General features: G+C 37.2%; 1 protein-coding gene across 3 annotated transcripts in view; it reads right to left on the minus strand.

Moving 5' to 3' along the window:
• LOC119798022 (adhesion G protein-coupled receptor L1-like) overlaps positions 1-18,736 on the minus strand; it is a 53,929-nt gene that overhangs the window by 23,861 nt on the left and 11,332 nt on the right. For 2 of the 3 annotated variants that reach the window (XM_038307349.1, XM_038307347.1), the window contains exons 2-5: positions 11,503-11,622; positions 2,937-3,150; positions 1,199-1,308; positions 170-184 (exon numbers count right to left, since the gene is read on the minus strand). In XM_038307349.1, coding sequence (XP_038163277.1) covers positions 170-184; positions 1,199-1,308; positions 2,937-3,150; positions 11,503-11,572 — 409 coding nt within the window. In that variant the 5' untranslated portion in view covers positions 11,573-11,622. The remainder of the gene's footprint in view (positions 1-169; positions 185-1,198; positions 1,309-2,936; positions 3,151-11,502; positions 11,623-18,736) is intronic. The other variant, XM_038307348.1, reaches the window with a different exon arrangement.

Raw genomic sequence — 18,736 nt, forward strand, 5'->3', positions numbered from 1 at the left:
GAGGAAAGGAAGGGGGCAACATCCAGCATGATTACGAAACAACGTCCTAGGGTTGGAGGAGGAGAGAAATGATAGGATAGACGAAGAGGAGAGGAGAAGTAGAGGAAGAAGAGAAAGAAGAGGGATTGGGGGTAAGGAGAGTTCAAGATGCTACAGTGTTTGTCTTTACCTTTTTGGTCCACTTCTACTCAAGCATAGGAAAAAAAAAGAGGGAGAGAAAGAAAGAAAAGTCAGAGGGGGAAAGAAGGGGAAGTCAGAAAGAGAGTAAGAACGATATAAAAAAGAAAGGAAGAACGAAAGAAGTGAAAGAAAGAAAGATAAAAACAAACGAACAAACGAAAGAAAGAAAGAAAGAAAGAAAGAAAGAAAGAAAGAGAGAAAGAAAGAAAGAAAGAAAGAAAGAAAGAAAAAAAGAAAGAAAGAAAGAAAGAAAGAAAGAAAGAAAGAAAGAAAGAAAGAAAGAAAGAAAGAAAGAAAGAAAGAAAGAAAGAAAGAAAGAAAGAAAGAAAGAAAGAAAGAAAGAAAGAAAGAAAGAAAGAAAAAAAGAAAGAAAGAAAGTTGCACAGATAAAGATTTTTTTGGAACTCAATCTCACGTAAAACATTATTGTTTATATAAAAAAAAAGAGATAAACCATAAAAGAACCCCAACATATTCCCTTCCTCTTTTCACCCCCCCACAACCTCCCTCCATCCCTCTCCATATTTTTCTTCCACCTCCCCACTCCCCCCCCCCCCCCGATCTCTCCTTCCCTCAATCAGGCTCCTGTGGAGAAAAGAGAGCAACTCCTGTGGCGTGAATCTGCAAAAGAGAAGCACAAGCGCGCATGCACGCTACAGCTCACCCACACAAACACGCTCGCACACACACGTGACATTTTGTGACAATTTGCAAATGCCCCACAGTTTGTTTTCTTCCTTTTTTCTTTCTCAGCTCTCTCTCTCTCTCTACCTCTCTCTCTCCGCTTTCGGTTTGTGATTCAAACAAACCAACACGCACACACACCTTTCCTGAGAAAAAAAAATTATAAAATATCTCACATGTTTTTTAATTTCATCAATCTCTAAGCGAAATAGTTGACATCAGAGGGTTGAGGCTCAAAAATCCAACCTGCATCATGACTCTAGGTTAAATCTGTGTTCAGTGTGTGTGTCTCGTTGTTTCTTTGTGTATTAATTGCATATTAATGTGTACTTACTATAAGGAACACACTCGTACTGGATCTCCAGGTACTTGTACGTTCCGGGGCAGGGGTCCGGGAAGACATCAACCCCCGCGACCACCACACACTGAGTTCGGTTGTTACATCTGAGGAACAGAATGGATGAATTGATTAATCGGTCAATGAAATGGAAAGAGTAAGAGGGGGAAAAGGAAGTCTAGGGATTAACAGACAGGAAAAGAGGAGGCAAAGGATCCTCCATTTGTCTACTCTCTTTGGCCAAATATTGATCAATTCTTCTAGGAAAACACAGCTGAGTACACAACCCGTACGCGGCTAAAGATTCTGCAGTACTTGCAAACACACGACACACAAAGGGAGAATTGTTCGGTGTAATGTTTGCACCTAATCCACATTTATTTTTTAACAGGAACACACCTACACCAGGCGTACAAGCCAGAAACTGTATTGATTAGTTTACCTTCTTCAGGAATGCTTTTACATATTTGAATAAGGTCATGATTTGCATAATTTTTTTGCATTGTTTGAGTTCCTTGGAAAACAATTTATACATCTGGAACTTTTCCAAAGTTCATCGTGTTAAACAAACAAACAAACTCAAGTGACTTTGTAAAAACTGTTTAATGGCTATCAAATAAAAAAATCTAAAAAGTGTGGCATACATGCATATATACTCAGTATTAAACTTTTAATATACCTCACATCATGGCAGCAGTTTAAAGATTTCTCTTTCCTCCTGAAATATGACCAAGATCCAGAGAGACATGGATGAACAGGTTTGACCTGAAGAGACTGGAGCTCAACCCAACACTTTTGGGATGAATTAAATCAGATATTTAGAGCCAAACCTCCTCATCCAACATTAGTGTTCAACCATACAAATGCAATACAAATTCTCAAAGATATGATTAAAAACTCCCTTAAACACAGCCCTACGCCTTCGCAGAAAAAATAAAATCATATCAGCTGCAAAGTGTCAACAAAACATATCATTAACCCCAATGATTAAAGAAAAGGACTTCAGTTTCTTATACATGTGATGGAAGAGGAGCAAATGCTTTTGACAATACTTCAAGCTTGGTCTATTACATAGAGAGGATATTAAATAAGTAAGTCTTCTTACAAATTCTCAAGTTAAAACATGGGGAAATGCTCTTTTTAACTATGCCATTGTGGTTTAGGATGTTTGCTCAGGTCACTTATTATGATGCAGCTACTGCTATGTTGTAAAGGGAGTTTTTATGGCTTTCTCCCAAAGCAGCTTTCCTCTTTCCATTCTTATTAACATAAAGATGTGGAGAGCATAATGAATGGTTCTGCTGTGGAGGTATTCTCCTAGCTGAGCTGTGATTCTCTTCAACTTCTCCAGAGTTATATTGGGAATTTTGGCTGCTTTTCTAACCAAAACTAATCTTCCCCAGCCTATTAGTTTATGTTGATGGTCATGTCTCTGTTGTTCACCAGAACAGCTAGATTTATCTATAGTAAGACTAAATTAGACAAATCAAATTTTTTATACTACTTAATATGTGCTGAATAAGCCAAATTAAGGATTTCTAATTCTTTTTTATTTTAAACAATTACTTGATGGTTTCTATTTTACTTCACACTTGTGGGCTTCTTTGCTTTGGCCTTTCAAATGAGATCCTAAGAAAATAAAATGAAGCTCATTGCATTGTGACAATGCGAGAGAAATGCACTGCACATGTTTTCCTCACCAATGTACAAATTATGCAGTTCAATGGATACAAACCTCTGGGACATAATCTTTAGTGCATCAGGAAGGTAACACTGTGTGTTCTCCATCTGGAAGGGGTCTGCGTCACAGATCTTGTCATCAGTGCGTCCATAATTGGCTGTCTCCACCATCACCACATCACTTCCTGGGCAGCGTAGCTCTATGGGATAACCCTCACATGCCAGCTCCCTGCGCAGCAGCCCAAACGGCATGGCGGCTCGAGACATGGCTGCAAGTGAGAGGTGGTGGAGCGTGTGGGGAATGCAGAGAGAAAGGAAGATAAGGAAAATTCATAATAAGTCCATAATTACTTGGTGATTTTCAGGGTAAGGCTTTGACTGTTGCTGATAATAATTTACACAAACTATTAATGGATAAAATGCAGACACAGTGGAAGAAGATGGCAAAAGATGAACCTAAATGGCATCTAGGTTTAAAGTAAAAACATGTGAAAAATGGCTAAATAGGGTGATTATTCTCTTAAATTTATTTTTTGACAGGTTACAATTCTTCCCAACATGTTTTCTCATGTGAACTGCACAGAAATTTAAAACTTAAACATAAAAAAACTGACACAGGTATTTTGCACTTTTTAAGTTTTATACAAGATTTGTTTGTGATTTGTTGGTTTGACAAGATCCTAGATGCCAAATTCTCAGTTTTGTTTTATATATACTGTATATAGAGCATAACCTGCAAAAAATAGTGCATCTGATGGATGATATTTGCCACATGGATATTATGATTTTGGTTAAATCAAAGCTAAGGCATTTAAAATAAAAGCTTTTGGTTTGTAAGTTTGCAAAAAACCTACGCTGCAAAAAACCTTGAATCACAACTTCTCTTTTTGGTAACACACAACCAAATATATTTTGGCATCCAATATTTGTCTTTTGAAGCGTCCTACTTACCTCATGCATTAATCCTCTACTGTATGTATTTCTAAAATATTTATGTAAATACTTTTAAGGTAAAACTTGTGATAAACTATGTTATTGGCATTTTACATAACATATCAGGCGGCTATAACCTGTAGCTTCAGAGCCAAAAGAAGCTCCCTGGAGCCTCCATGCTGGCTCCAAGCAGTGTTTTTAAAAGTAATGGGTTAAAGTAAATGTGAGTTTTAACAGTTTTTAACATGTTCTTGTGAAATATATACATAGCTTTTCCAATTATAGATATTTCTGAGAAATTCAGGAAATCTTTTAAAGCGTTTTTAATTCTAAACAAACTGCATTTAGCTGGACTACAGGCAAAAATACTATAAATTGTAAAGGTTGCTGACCAGTGTAAGAGATGCAAAAAAACAACTGTTACGTCAAATATGGAAGGTGTGTTTTACATTTTGCTTGGAATTTTTCTCATCAGGACGAACAGAGAAACTAGTCAGTGTTAATGAGAATGGGTGGGGTTAAACAAAGGTAAATCTATATTTAAGCACTACTTTATGTTGGTCTGTTACATAAAATCGCAGTGAAATATATTGAATCTGTGGTTTTAATACCATGGAAAAATATGAAAAAGTTCAAGGGTGATAGATTCCTTTCCAAGGCAATTTATGTGACTGTTGCTGACATGTTCTTACTTAAAACCGATGGAGGAAGAGCTGGAACACCCTGAGACTGCTTATCAAGCTTTTAAGATGAAATCCACATTGAAATTCCAGCTCGGTTCTTGCTGGATGAGCTGCCACTTGCCTTCCAAGACTGATAAAATGCATCCGTCACACCCCTTTTTATCCACACTTCAGTGCTGCTGTCAGTTTCAGAGCCTTTAGTGCACGATTCTCTAATAGGTATACATATACATATATATATATATATATATATATATATATATATATATATATATATATATATATATATATATATATATATATATATATATATATATATATATATATATATATATATATATATATATATATGCAGCTGGTATCATTTTAGGCTGTGATAAATGTTCATTTTCATCTGAGGATACAACATGTTTAAATCAGGGCCAATCTAAGCTTTGAGGTAATTAATAACTGCAGTTTGCACAGAGTGAGTCACTCTATGCTGATTGTACCTTTTGAAACAGAGGACACCTTCAGTGTGTGTGTACAGTATTTCAGTGGAAATTGTGGAAAGCGAGGGTTACCGAAAACTAAAAAGGAAATTTTCATTTTAGCAAAAAAAAGACGTATTTTTCCAATTAGTCTTCTGACTATTTATTTCAGTTTATTGCATTTGTTTTGCAGATGGAGATCTGTTCAGCTTTATTTTTTCAGACTGAATTTTTGTGGCGCATGCTTTAAAAAAGATCTACTCAGATTGACAAAAAATATCTCTACTAAAGAGAGATTTTCATGTGAAATTAAGCGTGTTCCCTTTAATTATCTGTTGTGATTTTATCAGTAATAATTATCATACCTGTGAACATTGATACACTCTAATGATTGTCCTGCGGATGCTAAGATCATTTACTCAGAATGACAAATTCAAACACTGTGAAGATCTATGTTTGCTTTAGAAATTAGGTCCTTGATGAATATAAAAACATTATCTGGACTGTACTTGCACCTTATACCTCTACCTTCCATGAGATTTGGTTGGCTCTTTAGGCTTCCTGACATTATGAGGTACTACCCTGTTGTGAAAACAGCTCGGCAAGTGTCAGTTTCTTGCCTTTGAGGACCATATTTTAACATGTTGCTCTGTGTAAAGAGAATCTTAACATGCTGGGAGAAAATCCCATTACTGCTACCTTAATTCAGTTTTCCACATCAGCTCAAGTATCGTGCACATGTGGCAGGGAGAGTGCCTCTAGAGATTAAATCTAAAATGGCTTGTGTGTTCGCTTTCTGCTGGTGGGGTGGAGCTGTCCATGGTGCTGAATTACTGACCATTTTATGCATTGAACATTTTATACATTGAACTGAATCACCTTTATGAATTTCATCCATTTCCAATTAAATCATTTAGCATATTTGATGGTATGGAAGGTCTCTGTCATGAAAATTATACAGCTTAATTAAAAAGTAGGAAGACACAAATTACTTATTTTGAATTTGACAGGCTAAGGTAAATATGTATTTTAAAGAAAACAAATATTTACACTTGTTATAGCATTTGGATAGTATGTCCATTAACCCTTTATAGGGCAAGTTAATGTTTTTGATCCCTCCCCATCCCTCAGTGAGGTCTAGAAGCACAAGATCTATATCCAGCAATTCAGCAAAGATACTGCTACAATGCTGTAGATCTTATTTAAAGGAATAGTACACCCAAAACATGATTAGCCTTCATTTTCTACTCACCCCCATGCTGAACAACACTCTGGAGTACTTTTTTGATAAATCTCAAATGCATCTGGAGATCTGGGAGGCTTCTTGCTGTCTGCTGATATTCAAATAATGGAGGTCTACGGTGCCCGAGACAGAAAGGTCCATAAAAGTCCACAAAAACGTGTCAATATTCCTCCATACTGCTCGTCCAATGTATTCCAAGTGTCCTGAGTGGGTAGCATCCAGAATTTACTCGAAACAAAGTCATTTAGAATGTTTTTAGAGCATTCTAAATGACTTAGTTTCGAGTAAATTCTGGATGCTACCCACTCAGGACACTTGGAATACATTGGACGAGCAGTATGGAGGAATATTGACACGTTTTTGTGGACTTTTATGGACCTTTCTGTCTCGGGCACCATAGACCTCCATTATTTGAATGTCAGCAGACAGCAAGAAGCCTCCCAGATCTCCAGATGCATTTGAGATATCAAAAAAGTACTCCAGAGTGTTGTTCAGCATGGGGGTGAGTAGAAAATGAAGGCTAATCATGTTTTGGGTGTACTATTACTTTAAATGAGCCCTTGAATGATATATTACCTACTGTAAATGAAATAGAAAAAAAATTGTTAACAAGAACAAGAAAAAACAGGTAAAAAGCTAAAGGTAAAAAAGTTAAGTTAAAAAGTTAATAAGCCTTGTTAACAATTATATTTAGGTCTATAATATAAAACATGTAAGGGCCAGTATCAGCAGTAATGCTTCTAAGGTTATGTTGTGCCAAAAAAAAATGTGTTTCTTTCACACTCGGAGTGTTTTTCATGAATTTCTTACAGAAGCACTTTTGTTATTTTTCTTAATATTTCGAGAAAGTTGGCCTTTCTTGTTATTACATTCAGATACATTTTTGCAATCAAAATATCCATAATTATTCAATGTTACAAAGGTAATAAGGTCTTGACCTGGATTCCAATAACCCTATTGGCTTGACATTTTGAATTTCAAAGTATTTCACTGAGTGCCCTACAAAGGGTTAAAGATTCACAATTAAAACCTGATGTGATTGTATATGAAAGAGCCGATGCCATTTTTTGGCCCCAATACCAATACCTGGCTGTGCAGTAATGGCTGATACCGATACCGTACTGATACTATCTGTTCGAAATTGACGTGTGTGTATATGAGGAACTGCATACTACTTGGATGTAAAATAATTGCCATCATGGCTTTGTCAAACCGCTGCCTACCTTTGTGAAACAGGAAAAGGACTAATGCAAAGTGAATCCAGTAGAATTTTATATTGCCTACCTGGAATGGGTAACAATAGTTATATAAACTTTTGGCTCTCAAAATGATATCGGTGCCCTATTTGTTGGTACTCACCGATACCAATACCACCAATTTAGTGAAGGATGCCCCGCCCCATACTGATATCAGCATCGGTGCAATACTAATAAAATCCCCTTTTGAGTGTCAAAAAAATTTGAGAAAATGGCTCCAGTTAAAGTTACTTAAAGATTTAACACTCTGGATTAGTGCTGTAGTCTAACTTTAGCTGTTAGCATTCAGTAATGTGCATTGCAAGCCTAAGTTATATAAACAATCACTGTGACACAGAAATGAGTAGAAACGGGAAGGCTAACAATCGTGCACATCAAAACAACAAGATTAAACAGAATTTTGGTAGAAATAACCAGAGGTGGATGATTAAGGTTCAGAACATATAAACAGCATTTACAGCAATTATTTCAAACCATTACCATTTTCAGGTCCACAGCAACATGTACCTGAATGCTGTTGCAATTCTTGTGCTGAATACCGAAGCTTGAAGAATATATATATATATATATATATATATATATATATATATATATATATATATATATATATATATATATATATATATATATATATATATATATATATATATATATATATATATATATATAAAAAACTGTTTTCTCACCCCTCGTGGGGTGGTATGTGTCATCCTCAAGCTCGGGTCCTCTACCAGAGGCCTGGGAGTTTGAGGGTTCTGCGCAGTATTTTAGCTGTTCCTAGGACTGCGCTCTTCTGGACAGAGACCTCTGATGTTTTACCTGGAATCTGCTGTAGCCACTCTCCCAGTTTTGGGGTCACAGCCCCCAGTGCTCCAATTACCACTGGCACCACTGCTGCTCTCACTTTCCACATCTTTTCTAGCTCCTCCTTCAGTCCTTGGTATTTCTCAAGCTTCTCGTGTTCTTTCTTCTTGATGTTGCTGTCGCTTGGGATTGCCACATCTATCACTACTGCCTTCTTCTGCTGCTTGTCGATCAACACGATGTCTGGTTGGTTAGCCATCACCTGTTTGTCAGTCTGGATCTTGAAGTCCCATAGGATCTTAGCTCGGTCATTCTCAACTACCTTAGGAGGTGTCTTCCATTTTGACCTTGGGACTTCCAGCCCATACTCATGGCAGATGTTCCTGTACACTATGACAGCTACCTGGTTGTGGCGTTCCATGTATGCACTTCCTGCCTGCATTTTACACCCCGCTGTTATGTGCTGTATTGTTTCAGAGGCATCTTTGCACAGTCTGCATCGGGGGTCCTGCCTGGTGTGGTAGACCCTGGCCTCTATTGATCTTGTACTGAGTGCCTGTTCTTGTGCTGCCATGATTAGTGCCTCTGTGCTGTCCTTCAGTCCAGCCTTTTCCAGCCACTGGTAGGATTTTTTTATATCAGCCACTTCTTCTATTTGTCTGTGGTATACGCCGTGCAGCGGCTTGTCCCTCCATGATGGTTCTCCTTCCTCTTTCTTGTCCTCACTTTCGGTTTTCTCCTGACTGAGGTACTCACTGAGCCATTTGTCTTTGGGGGCCATCTTTCTGATGTACTCCTGGATCTTAGTTGTTTCATCCTGGACAGTGGTCTTGACACTCACTAGCCCTTGGCCTCCCTCACTACGCTTGGTGTACAGTCTCAGAGTGCTGGATTTAGGGTGGAACCCTCCATGCATTGTGAGGAGCTTTCTCGTCTTGATGTCAGTAGCCTCTATCTCCTCCTTTGGCCAGTTTATTATACCAGCGAGGTATCTGATGACTGGTAGGGCATATGTGTTGATTGCTTGGATCTTGTTTTTCCCATTCAGCTGACTTTTCAGGACCTGCCTTAGGCATTGTAGGTATTTAGCTGTGGCAGTCTTTCTTGCCATCTCCTCGTGGTTTCCGTTAGCCTGTGGCACCCCAAGGTATTTGTAGCTGTCCGAACATCTGTTATGTGGCCTTCTGGTAGTTCAACCCCCTCGGTTCTGATCATCTTCCCTCTCTTTGAGACCATGCGACCGCACTTGTCCAGTCCGAATGACATCCCAATGTCGTTGCTGTAGATCCTGGTAGTGTGGATCAGTGAGTCGATGTCTCGCTCACTCCTGGCATACAGCTTGATGTCATCCATGTAGAGGAGGTGACTGATGATTGTTCCGCTTCGGAATTGGTATCCGTAGCCAGTCTTTGTGATGATCTGGCTGAGGGGGTTCAGGCCTATGCAGAACAGCAGCGGGGATAGTGCATCACCCTGGTATATGCCGCACTTGATGGTGACTTGTGCTATTGGCTTTGCATTGGCTTCCAGACTTGTTTTCCACAGCTTCATTGAGTTCTTGATGAAGGCTATTAGAGTCCTGTTGATCTTGTACATTTCCAGGCATTCCAGTATCCATGTATGTGGCATTGAGTCATAGGCTTTCTTATAGTCAATCCAGGCAGTGCACAGATTTGTCTGCCTGGTCTTACAGTCTCGGGTGACTGCTCTATCCACTAGTAGCTGGTGTTTGGCTCCTCTGGTGTTGCTGCCTATTCCCTTCTGGGAAGGGTGCATGTATTGAGCCATGTGCCTATTCATCTTAGCCGCTATGATGCCTATGACAGGAGCTTCCATGTTGTGCATAGGCAAGTTATTGGCCGGTAGTTGGATGGGGTTGTTCCCTTCTGCGGATCCTTCATGATCAGGATTGTCCGTCCTTGGGTTAACCATTCTGGGTGGGTCCCATCCACCCCATCTGCTGATGGATGGGATATATATATATATATATATATATATATATATATATATATATAAATATATATATACGGTATATATATATATATATATATATATATATATATATATATATATATATATATATATATATATATATATATATATATATATATATATATATATATATATATATATATATATATATATATATATATATATATATATATATATATATATATACATCTGTGGCAAGCTCAGGTATTCATCACCATATACTATACATAAACATTACATGTATTTATATAAATATATCTGTAGAAGTAATACCAAATACTTGGTTGAAGAGTAAGAACTAAAGTTAGCTGTTTGAAAGATATAAAATGTTACAACAGTGGAGGCCACAAAAGAGTTTTCCTTTAAAATACAAACAATAATTTTAACAATTTAATTTAATTTGATTAATCCCTGAGGAGAAATACATTTTTGTTTTTTTTTCATTATTTTATTTCTTTAAAGACGCGTTATAAATATTGATGACTGTATTAAGGCAGATCTTAAAAAAGTCTTTCACTTAAGAGCTTCATCTGATATATATTTAAAAAAACTTGTATAAGTTATACCAACTGCATACATTTTGAAAGCACTTCTTGCTAAATAAAATGTTCAAACAACATTTGTTTGTATGTCTATTTAAATAATCAAGCAGCCCCTGTGTATAGTTGAAATGAAATAAATCATCTAAGAAGGTAAAACAATGGTTTATAATAACTTCATATTTCTTAAATATTATGTTGGATGCTGCTGTTGCAGTTAAGATAAAATCTAGGGCTCTTGGAATACAATTTTATATTTGATGTTGTTTCACAAGACAAAACAGGTGAACAAAAACAGGTGAAAAGAAAAAAAGTTGTTTCATTAATAAAGGGCAAATAAACTGAAAATGTTCTTGCTGTCCAGGGTACCTGAGGCCCTTTATTTGAAGACTTTAACTGACAGATATAAAGGTCAACAATGTCCGAAGTTTTTATTTTATTTCTATACAGTTTTCTACAAACAGCTGCAAAATGTCAGTTCAGTCAGAAACTACACAGTATGTAGTTTTTACAAATTTGGGATTTCAGGGAGAAATTAAAATTTTTCAAATCCTGTATCAGCATGTGGGTGTTTTTTTTATATATCTTGAGTGTGTAATTAGATAAGAAACTGCAACTGATGTATCGTTCATAAATAAAAATAAAAATGTACAATGTGTGGCTTTTATTTTTAAGGAATATGTATTGCTAATAAAACTCACCTTGACCAGAGGGGGTGACTTGAGCCAGAGTTAGCACACCCACTGCCATACACCACAGAGACATAGCCATGCTGAGCAGGAAGAGTTAGGACTTCACACCACCAGCTGCAATTTGAGACCCTAGGGAGGAGACAGAGCAACGGTGAAAAAGAGAGCGAAGAGCTGCATTGTGTTCTGCCTGTGCACATCTGTGTGCAGGGGCATGCAGGATGATCAGTAAGCCACACAGAGAATGAAATGGATTCACGTGAAACAACACAGCAGAGGAGGAATGGAGACAGAGAAAAAAAATAGGGAGAGGCAGACAGAGCCAGAGAGCAAAACAGAGATAACAATTGAACAATCCGTGCAGGGAAAAATCACTCAGTCTGCTGCTGCCATGGCGACCGCGCAGAGCAGTCTCAAGGAGAAAAAAACGAGGAAGGGAGAATGAGGAGATATGCTTCGTTTATTTGTCTGGGAGTCAAAGTCTATACGATAGAGTTTGTGTTTTAAGTCTACAATTAGCCAGAGGCGAAACTGGCCGCTGACCCATGAAAAGGCCTTGATCTCCCTCCATCACAACAGCTCTCTCTCTCTCACACACACACACACATGCGCAGGTGGACGACTGCACTCGGTTTAGGCCACTTTTCATCAATCCTAAATAAATGATGCTGCTGAATCGACCTCATCCGTAGCAGGCGTAACGAGGTAAACAGCTGACTGAGGGCGAGGGTGATCCCAGGGCAATTTCATGAGGAGAACATAAGGGATGCAGGCGAATGAGCTACAAGAGAACAACAGTAATATGATTCCTGAATATAAACTGAACTCTTGGCCTCCGACAGAACAGCAGATAGAGGCTAAACTACAACATACGCCGTATTGCATTTCTTCTTCCTGCTTAGCATGCTAATCAGCCGGTTGCTGCAGTGTGGTCTGAAGAACTAAACACTCCGGTTGCAGAACTGATTGGGTGTCCTTGTTTTTATTACCTAATTAGGAATTTTCACTTGTATAACCTTTGACCTTGTCAGTAGCTGTAGTCCTCATGGGGATCAAAGCCGGATTCTAATGAGGTAAAACAAGATTTCTAAGAGCCGAGGGGTGAACCGAATAGTTTAAGGTGAAAGTTAGACACAAACAGATAATTAAACATTATGGTCCGAGCTCTGCTGTAAACCATGAGCAAAAGTCAGTGTGCAGCACACTGTCCTGTTTTTTTTCCACAGATTTATACCCCTCTAACATTTCTGAAATATCCTTTTGTGATATGCTGAGAAAAAATATGGCATGATTATGAAGTAGAAAGACCAATATAGATTTATGAGACTGTAAATCTGAACAATGTGCTGATCATATGAAACGCTGCTTTTATACTCCTAAATTAAATCCACTGAAGCCTTTAGGAGTCATCTAATCATAAAAATACTCAATTGTTGGCAAATATCCACATTACCTGACAAGCTGGGTAAGGAAAGAATTAATCAGAGAAGCAACCGAGAGATCCATGAAAACTGATAAAGCTATAGAGATCCACAGCTCAGGAACAAGAATATATTAACAGTACAACTGTTGCTTTTTCACTTCAGAAGTCTGACCTTTATGTAAGAATGCACTTTCTGACAAAGAGTTTTGACAAGTCCTTTTGGCAGTTTGTTATAAGATGTGTAGAGGGTGACACAGCAAACAGTGGAACAAGGTTCACTGTTCATAAAAGACAAATATTAAACTTGGCCTACATAAAAACGTAATGTGCAAAACAAAAAACTAGGGGCCTAAATCCTTTAATACCAAGGAGAAGTTTCGTGGTAACAGTATCATGCTGTGGGGATGGTTTTCTTTAGCAGAGCTGGTCAACTCATGGACAAGACAAGACCTGCTACAGGCTACCAGACCTCAGACAGTCCAGCTGGTTCCTCTATCATCATTAAACATACTCTACGTCAGGGGTAACAATCAAATATCAGCAGGGTCCGAATAAACAAAATAAACAACTAGTAAAGATCCAGAGACATTTTTAATTATAATCCATTACTTTAAACAGAATTAACACAGAAATAAAAAGCAGGTTTTTATCCATCCATGTTATACATTTAATTTTTAAACAAAAATATATATAAAAAAAATTATTCTGAAGTAGAGAAAAGCAATTTTTCAGTTTGGTATATAGACAATTACAAGATTCACATATTTTATAAAACACCCGAACTCACAGTTTAAATTGAGACAGCTCATTGGCTAATTTGTATCACATGCAGCCTGGTGCCGGGCGCTCCGGAGGGATTTACCATATTAACAGGAGAAGCAGCGCAAGTGAAGTTAGACACTCTCGTCGGACAACATGCGGTAATTTATAAATGTTTTAAATCAGTTTGGATCCGGATTAGCCAGCAGGTGGGTCCGGATCCGGACCGTGGTCCGCTAATCCGTGACCTCTGCCCTAAGTCTACACCCAGGTGTTTTAGATTTAAGTCTGATGCTTATAGACACTTTACACCCAGTCTGCCTGAGCTTAGGTATTTTGGAAAGAAGATATGTGCAAAACTAATTGAGAAACAAAGAGGGAAATCACAAAAAGGCTTAAATTAGAAGACAACCTGACTTTCATTTCAACACCTAACCAGGAGTCTTTGTCAATTCATTTTGCTCGCACCAGAGCAAACTTGGTGCACTAATGTATTTAAGCAGCATGGAGGACTTTCCTCCTGCACACATTCCAAGTCATGTTGCCTTCTACTTTAAGCCTGTTTTTTGTTGCCATGACCTGGATGACTTTGAGCTTACATGCAAAGAGAGAAATGTGACTGTGTGGAAAGGTTGGGTTGACTTAAGGAATGAATACAAAGATCTGAAAAGATATTTAATCTCCCTGTATTTATATATGTAGGTGAAAAACTAAAAGGTGTTTAAATATTTCTCCACTATGTTGTGATGTAGTCACATGTACTCTACTCACATTAGAGATGTCATTCATTTGTTTTAACCTAGGTCAAACCTTTTATTTTGCACTCAATCTTTTAAAGAAACTGGATGAAAATTTTCCTGCCACCTGAGGAGTCCTTCATTTATTGAGGTGTTCAGAAATGTGTTTTTTTCTTATTTCTATGAAAGGAGTTCTTTGATTATTCACTGCTGTGGTCCTCACAGGACCACCAGGTTTTGTATTTTCCTGAAAATAGTTGCCATCTTTTCATATTACAATCAACTCCACTGTTGACCGAACTTCTGGCGTTTCTACCCTCTCCTACATGTACCTTTTATAGTTTCGAATTATTAGGATGGTCTGTTTTGTTTACAATGAAATTACCTTTTATTATTACGAACTGTCTAACATTTGGAGATTACAACCATCAGACTGCTCACCTGGTTAATAAAAAAGGATCAGCCAGAATTACCCATTTGAGAGCTTCTCTTAGTCAAGTAAAAAATTAAACCTAAGCTCCTGAAACAGAAATCTACATATCAAAGCATTTTATTTTCAGAGATTCCCTTAATTTCTGATGCGCGTAATCCAACAGTAATATTACTATGACGTGAAAGATTTAGGACTCTTAAAATTGACACTTGCAAAAAGACAGCATGAAAGAGAGCTACAGCATTTAGTGGTTGTATTCAAAGTAGCTGCAGTGTATCTGAAAAATAAAGTAATATTTAAAACCCTTAAATTAGCCTCTAATTCCATAAACTTCAAAAACTACTGAAATTGATCAAATTTGGCATTAAGTGAGAGAAAGTAAGGAAAATGTCGCAAAAATAGCTTCTCACTAAAACGTTTACTGCATGGACTTGGTAATGTTTAAAGGTTAAGCCTTCTTATGAATCACTGAAGTAATATTTAATTGTATAAACACTGTATCTGAGAATGCCAGCCTGGATAATAGAACTGATTCGACGGGTTTTTGTTTTATATTTTTTTCCTCAGACGAAGCATGCTTAATGTCTCCTTGAAGATTTTTTATTTTTAGATTGGGACCCTGGGTTTGGGCTGACCATAACGTTGTGTTGGTGAGCAACCAACATGCTGCTCCCTTATTGCTGTGTTGTTGAAACATTCATTTCCACATAAGACAACTACTTTTATAAGGTGTATTTACAATGATCCATGGTACTTGGTGTCCAATAAATCTACAAGTCTATAGATTCTAACACTATAATTTATCAGTAAGTCTTGACATAACAAGATTAACTGGGTAATGTCACAATGAATGAAGGGCTATGAACTGCAGAAGGTGATTATTGTTACAAGGAACGGGGAAAACGAATCAGCTGGATGGACAAATTCTGCAAACTTCCCTGAGGAAACATAAGAAGGCCGGCATAAATAACACAGAATGAACACAAAATGGGAAACAGGGGGAATCACATAAAAGTCACCAATTATAACTAACACAGAACAAGCTGAAAGAGCAAAACTAACCGTAATAACAAGGAACTCTGCACTGATACGTCCTGGGATCATGAAAATAAACCTTTTTAGTTAGAGGTTGCAGCTCATTCTTAGCACAAAGGAACAGATGAAAGCCAAACAAAAAAGAAAGGTGCCATAAGACATGCTGTGAAGATAAAAAGAAACCATCTATTCTCTTACACAGTCATTTGTTTTGTTTTTGTCACACTTGAATGTTTTCAAGTAATCAGGCAAACTAGTTTCAGACACAGATATTATGAGTGAACACAGAAATTGGTTTTAAAATGTAAATTTTAGGTGCAGCGTTGGTGCAGGAAAGGGTGGCATGTGAGACTCAGTCCAAGACACAGCTGTCTTTGGTTCAAAAGTTAATAAATAATGTCCCAGTCCCAGAAAAGTGTTAAAAATGCGCCATTTTATGCCTGTGTTTATAAATTAAAAGACTAGAGGGACAATATGCAGACCGCATTCAATGTAGAGTTTGAGGGAAAATCACTACAGACCAAAAGAAACATAAAAGTCATGATTTGCAATGCTTGTTCAGGACCAAAGTGGCAACAGGACATTGGCAAAGGCATGATGAGGATATCTTTTTTAAAGAATATTAGATTAAACTTAGAAGACATACAGGTGGAGAGCAGTGGAGAACCCAGCAATTAGAAAACAAAACCCAATGCTTAAAATCAGAGAGGGGTAATCACACACAAAGGGAGTAAAATCAACAAAATAAAACACAGCTGGGAGAGAACCATTGAGAAAAATGCTAAACTATCAAAAATGGTCCATCTCATATTGAAACTATCTTGATGGTCTGAAATACTTTGGGAAAATATTCTGAGGATTAAAGTTCATTCTGTCTAAGACTAGTGCAGCTTATAGACGAAGAGGACCTTACATACTGCTGATATGATGGTTTTGTTGCTTTAGAGCCTAAAGAAAATCTGGTGAAACCATTAATTTTGGACAAAAGAATGTCTGGAAAAGGAGCTTATTTTTATGGCATTGTCAAAGTCTTGACATAAACAGAATTGAGTTGAGTTGGCATCAACTGGTTAATGATGATAAATCCTCCAAAATGATCTAATACAATCATTTTGCAAAGAAGAGTGGGTTTATTTTTTTCAAACTGTGACCTCTCCTTATCATAAATGTTTGATGGCAGTTTTGTTCTGTGATGTTTGTACAACCTTGTTTTACGTTTAAAGGGAAATCATATTTTCACTAAGGTTCACGTTTGTTTTGAAAAAAAAAATTCTTTTAAAAATAAAATCATAATTTATCTGTTTGTTGTATTTGTATCTGTATTTGTATCTGATTGTTGTATGTGTTTGATATTAAAATATTTAACTGTGACCATAAAGATGTGTAGAAACAAATGTGGTGACATGTAGGAAATGTCAGCATGTGTTCCTCTATGTAGCTTTGTTTTCAGGAAACATTTTCTTGGCAACGATTAAGTCAATTAGTTTATAGATTAAAAATAATATGAACAACTTCTCATTCAATAAACGTTTATATTAATGCTGCATTTAATTCTGTTTGAAGAAACCATCATTAATGGATGTTCTTCTAGAGTTAAAGGAATACGATTAATTGGGTCAAAATATATCTTTGCTACGCAGAATGTAATGTTAATTAGGTTTGATTATCTGGCATGCGCCATGCTTTCTCAGACTAATCCACACAGCTTATTGAAGGTTAAAATCTAACTGCAGATTTATGGTGAGATTTAGCTTTCCTACGGCTATGTTTGGGATGTGAATTACTCATTTTTCTGATGATTAAGGTTAAAGCGGCTGTACTTTGTGTGTACATAAACATATGTGTGCCCTTATATTTATATGTGACTTACTTTTCCCTCCTTCTTCTTGTTAGGTAATGTTAGCCGACAGATTTAGGTCACTACTCAACAAATGTCCAAAATGCATTCAAAGGCTTTGGCTTGAACACGCACACGCATAACTAAGAGGCGGGACAGAAACCTCTGCCTTTTCTGAACGCACTCAACCAACAACGCTGTAATAGAGGCCACAGGATCACCATAACAAACACACAAACACATACATACACAAAAGATTACACAAAATGAGTACATTTTCTGTTTTTTTTATCCCACTCACACAAAGCTAGACACAGAGATATCAAAAACCCTGATGGCAGCATGTTTTTATTTTGCTTGCATTCCCGACTGTCTGCCTCTTCCTCTCACTCCTACAGCCAAAAACCCCGTAAGTGTTGATGTGGAGTAAGTAGAGCAAGGCCATTGATGGCCCTTGACAAAGCCGTACACCCCGTCCCCCTGCCTGCAACCAACATCCAGCCCGGGGCCACCAGCCGGCTGACTTGGAGTAACAGCAGCCTCTTAGTGAGAACGTGTGTGAGGAAATGCCTGGAGTGCAAAGATTTACACATGCACATGCATGCATCCATTAATGCAGACACTGTGTTTTTCCTTTTGACCATTTTATTCAGATTAGAAATGCATTTACAGTATGGTGAACCTTTCCCTGAAGATGCATGATGTTACTGGTAAGAACACTGAATAATAATTCTGGTTACCTACAAAACATTATAAAATAAAGTATTTTGACAGCTTTTACATATGACTTTTACATTTTATCCTTAAAAAACTTTTCTATATTTACATGTAAAAATCTAAAAATGTGGATTTTATTTCAAAGAAATTTCCCTTCAGAAGCCATCTTAATTAATATGCTTGATTGGGTTCATGCTGTAAATTACAATTATATTTTATTTTGCAAACTATGATTACATTTTTTCTTGTAAATCCAGCTGTTCTGTAACGTATTGGCTGTTTGTTTGAGAGCAGTAAACTAATAG

Source organism: Cyprinodon tularosa, unplaced genomic scaffold (genome assembly GCF_016077235.1).
Source record: "Cyprinodon tularosa strain WSP-4 unplaced genomic scaffold, ASM1607723v1 ctg608, whole genome shotgun sequence".
Taxonomy (NCBI): Eukaryota; Metazoa; Chordata; class Actinopteri; order Cyprinodontiformes; family Cyprinodontidae; genus Cyprinodon; species Cyprinodon tularosa.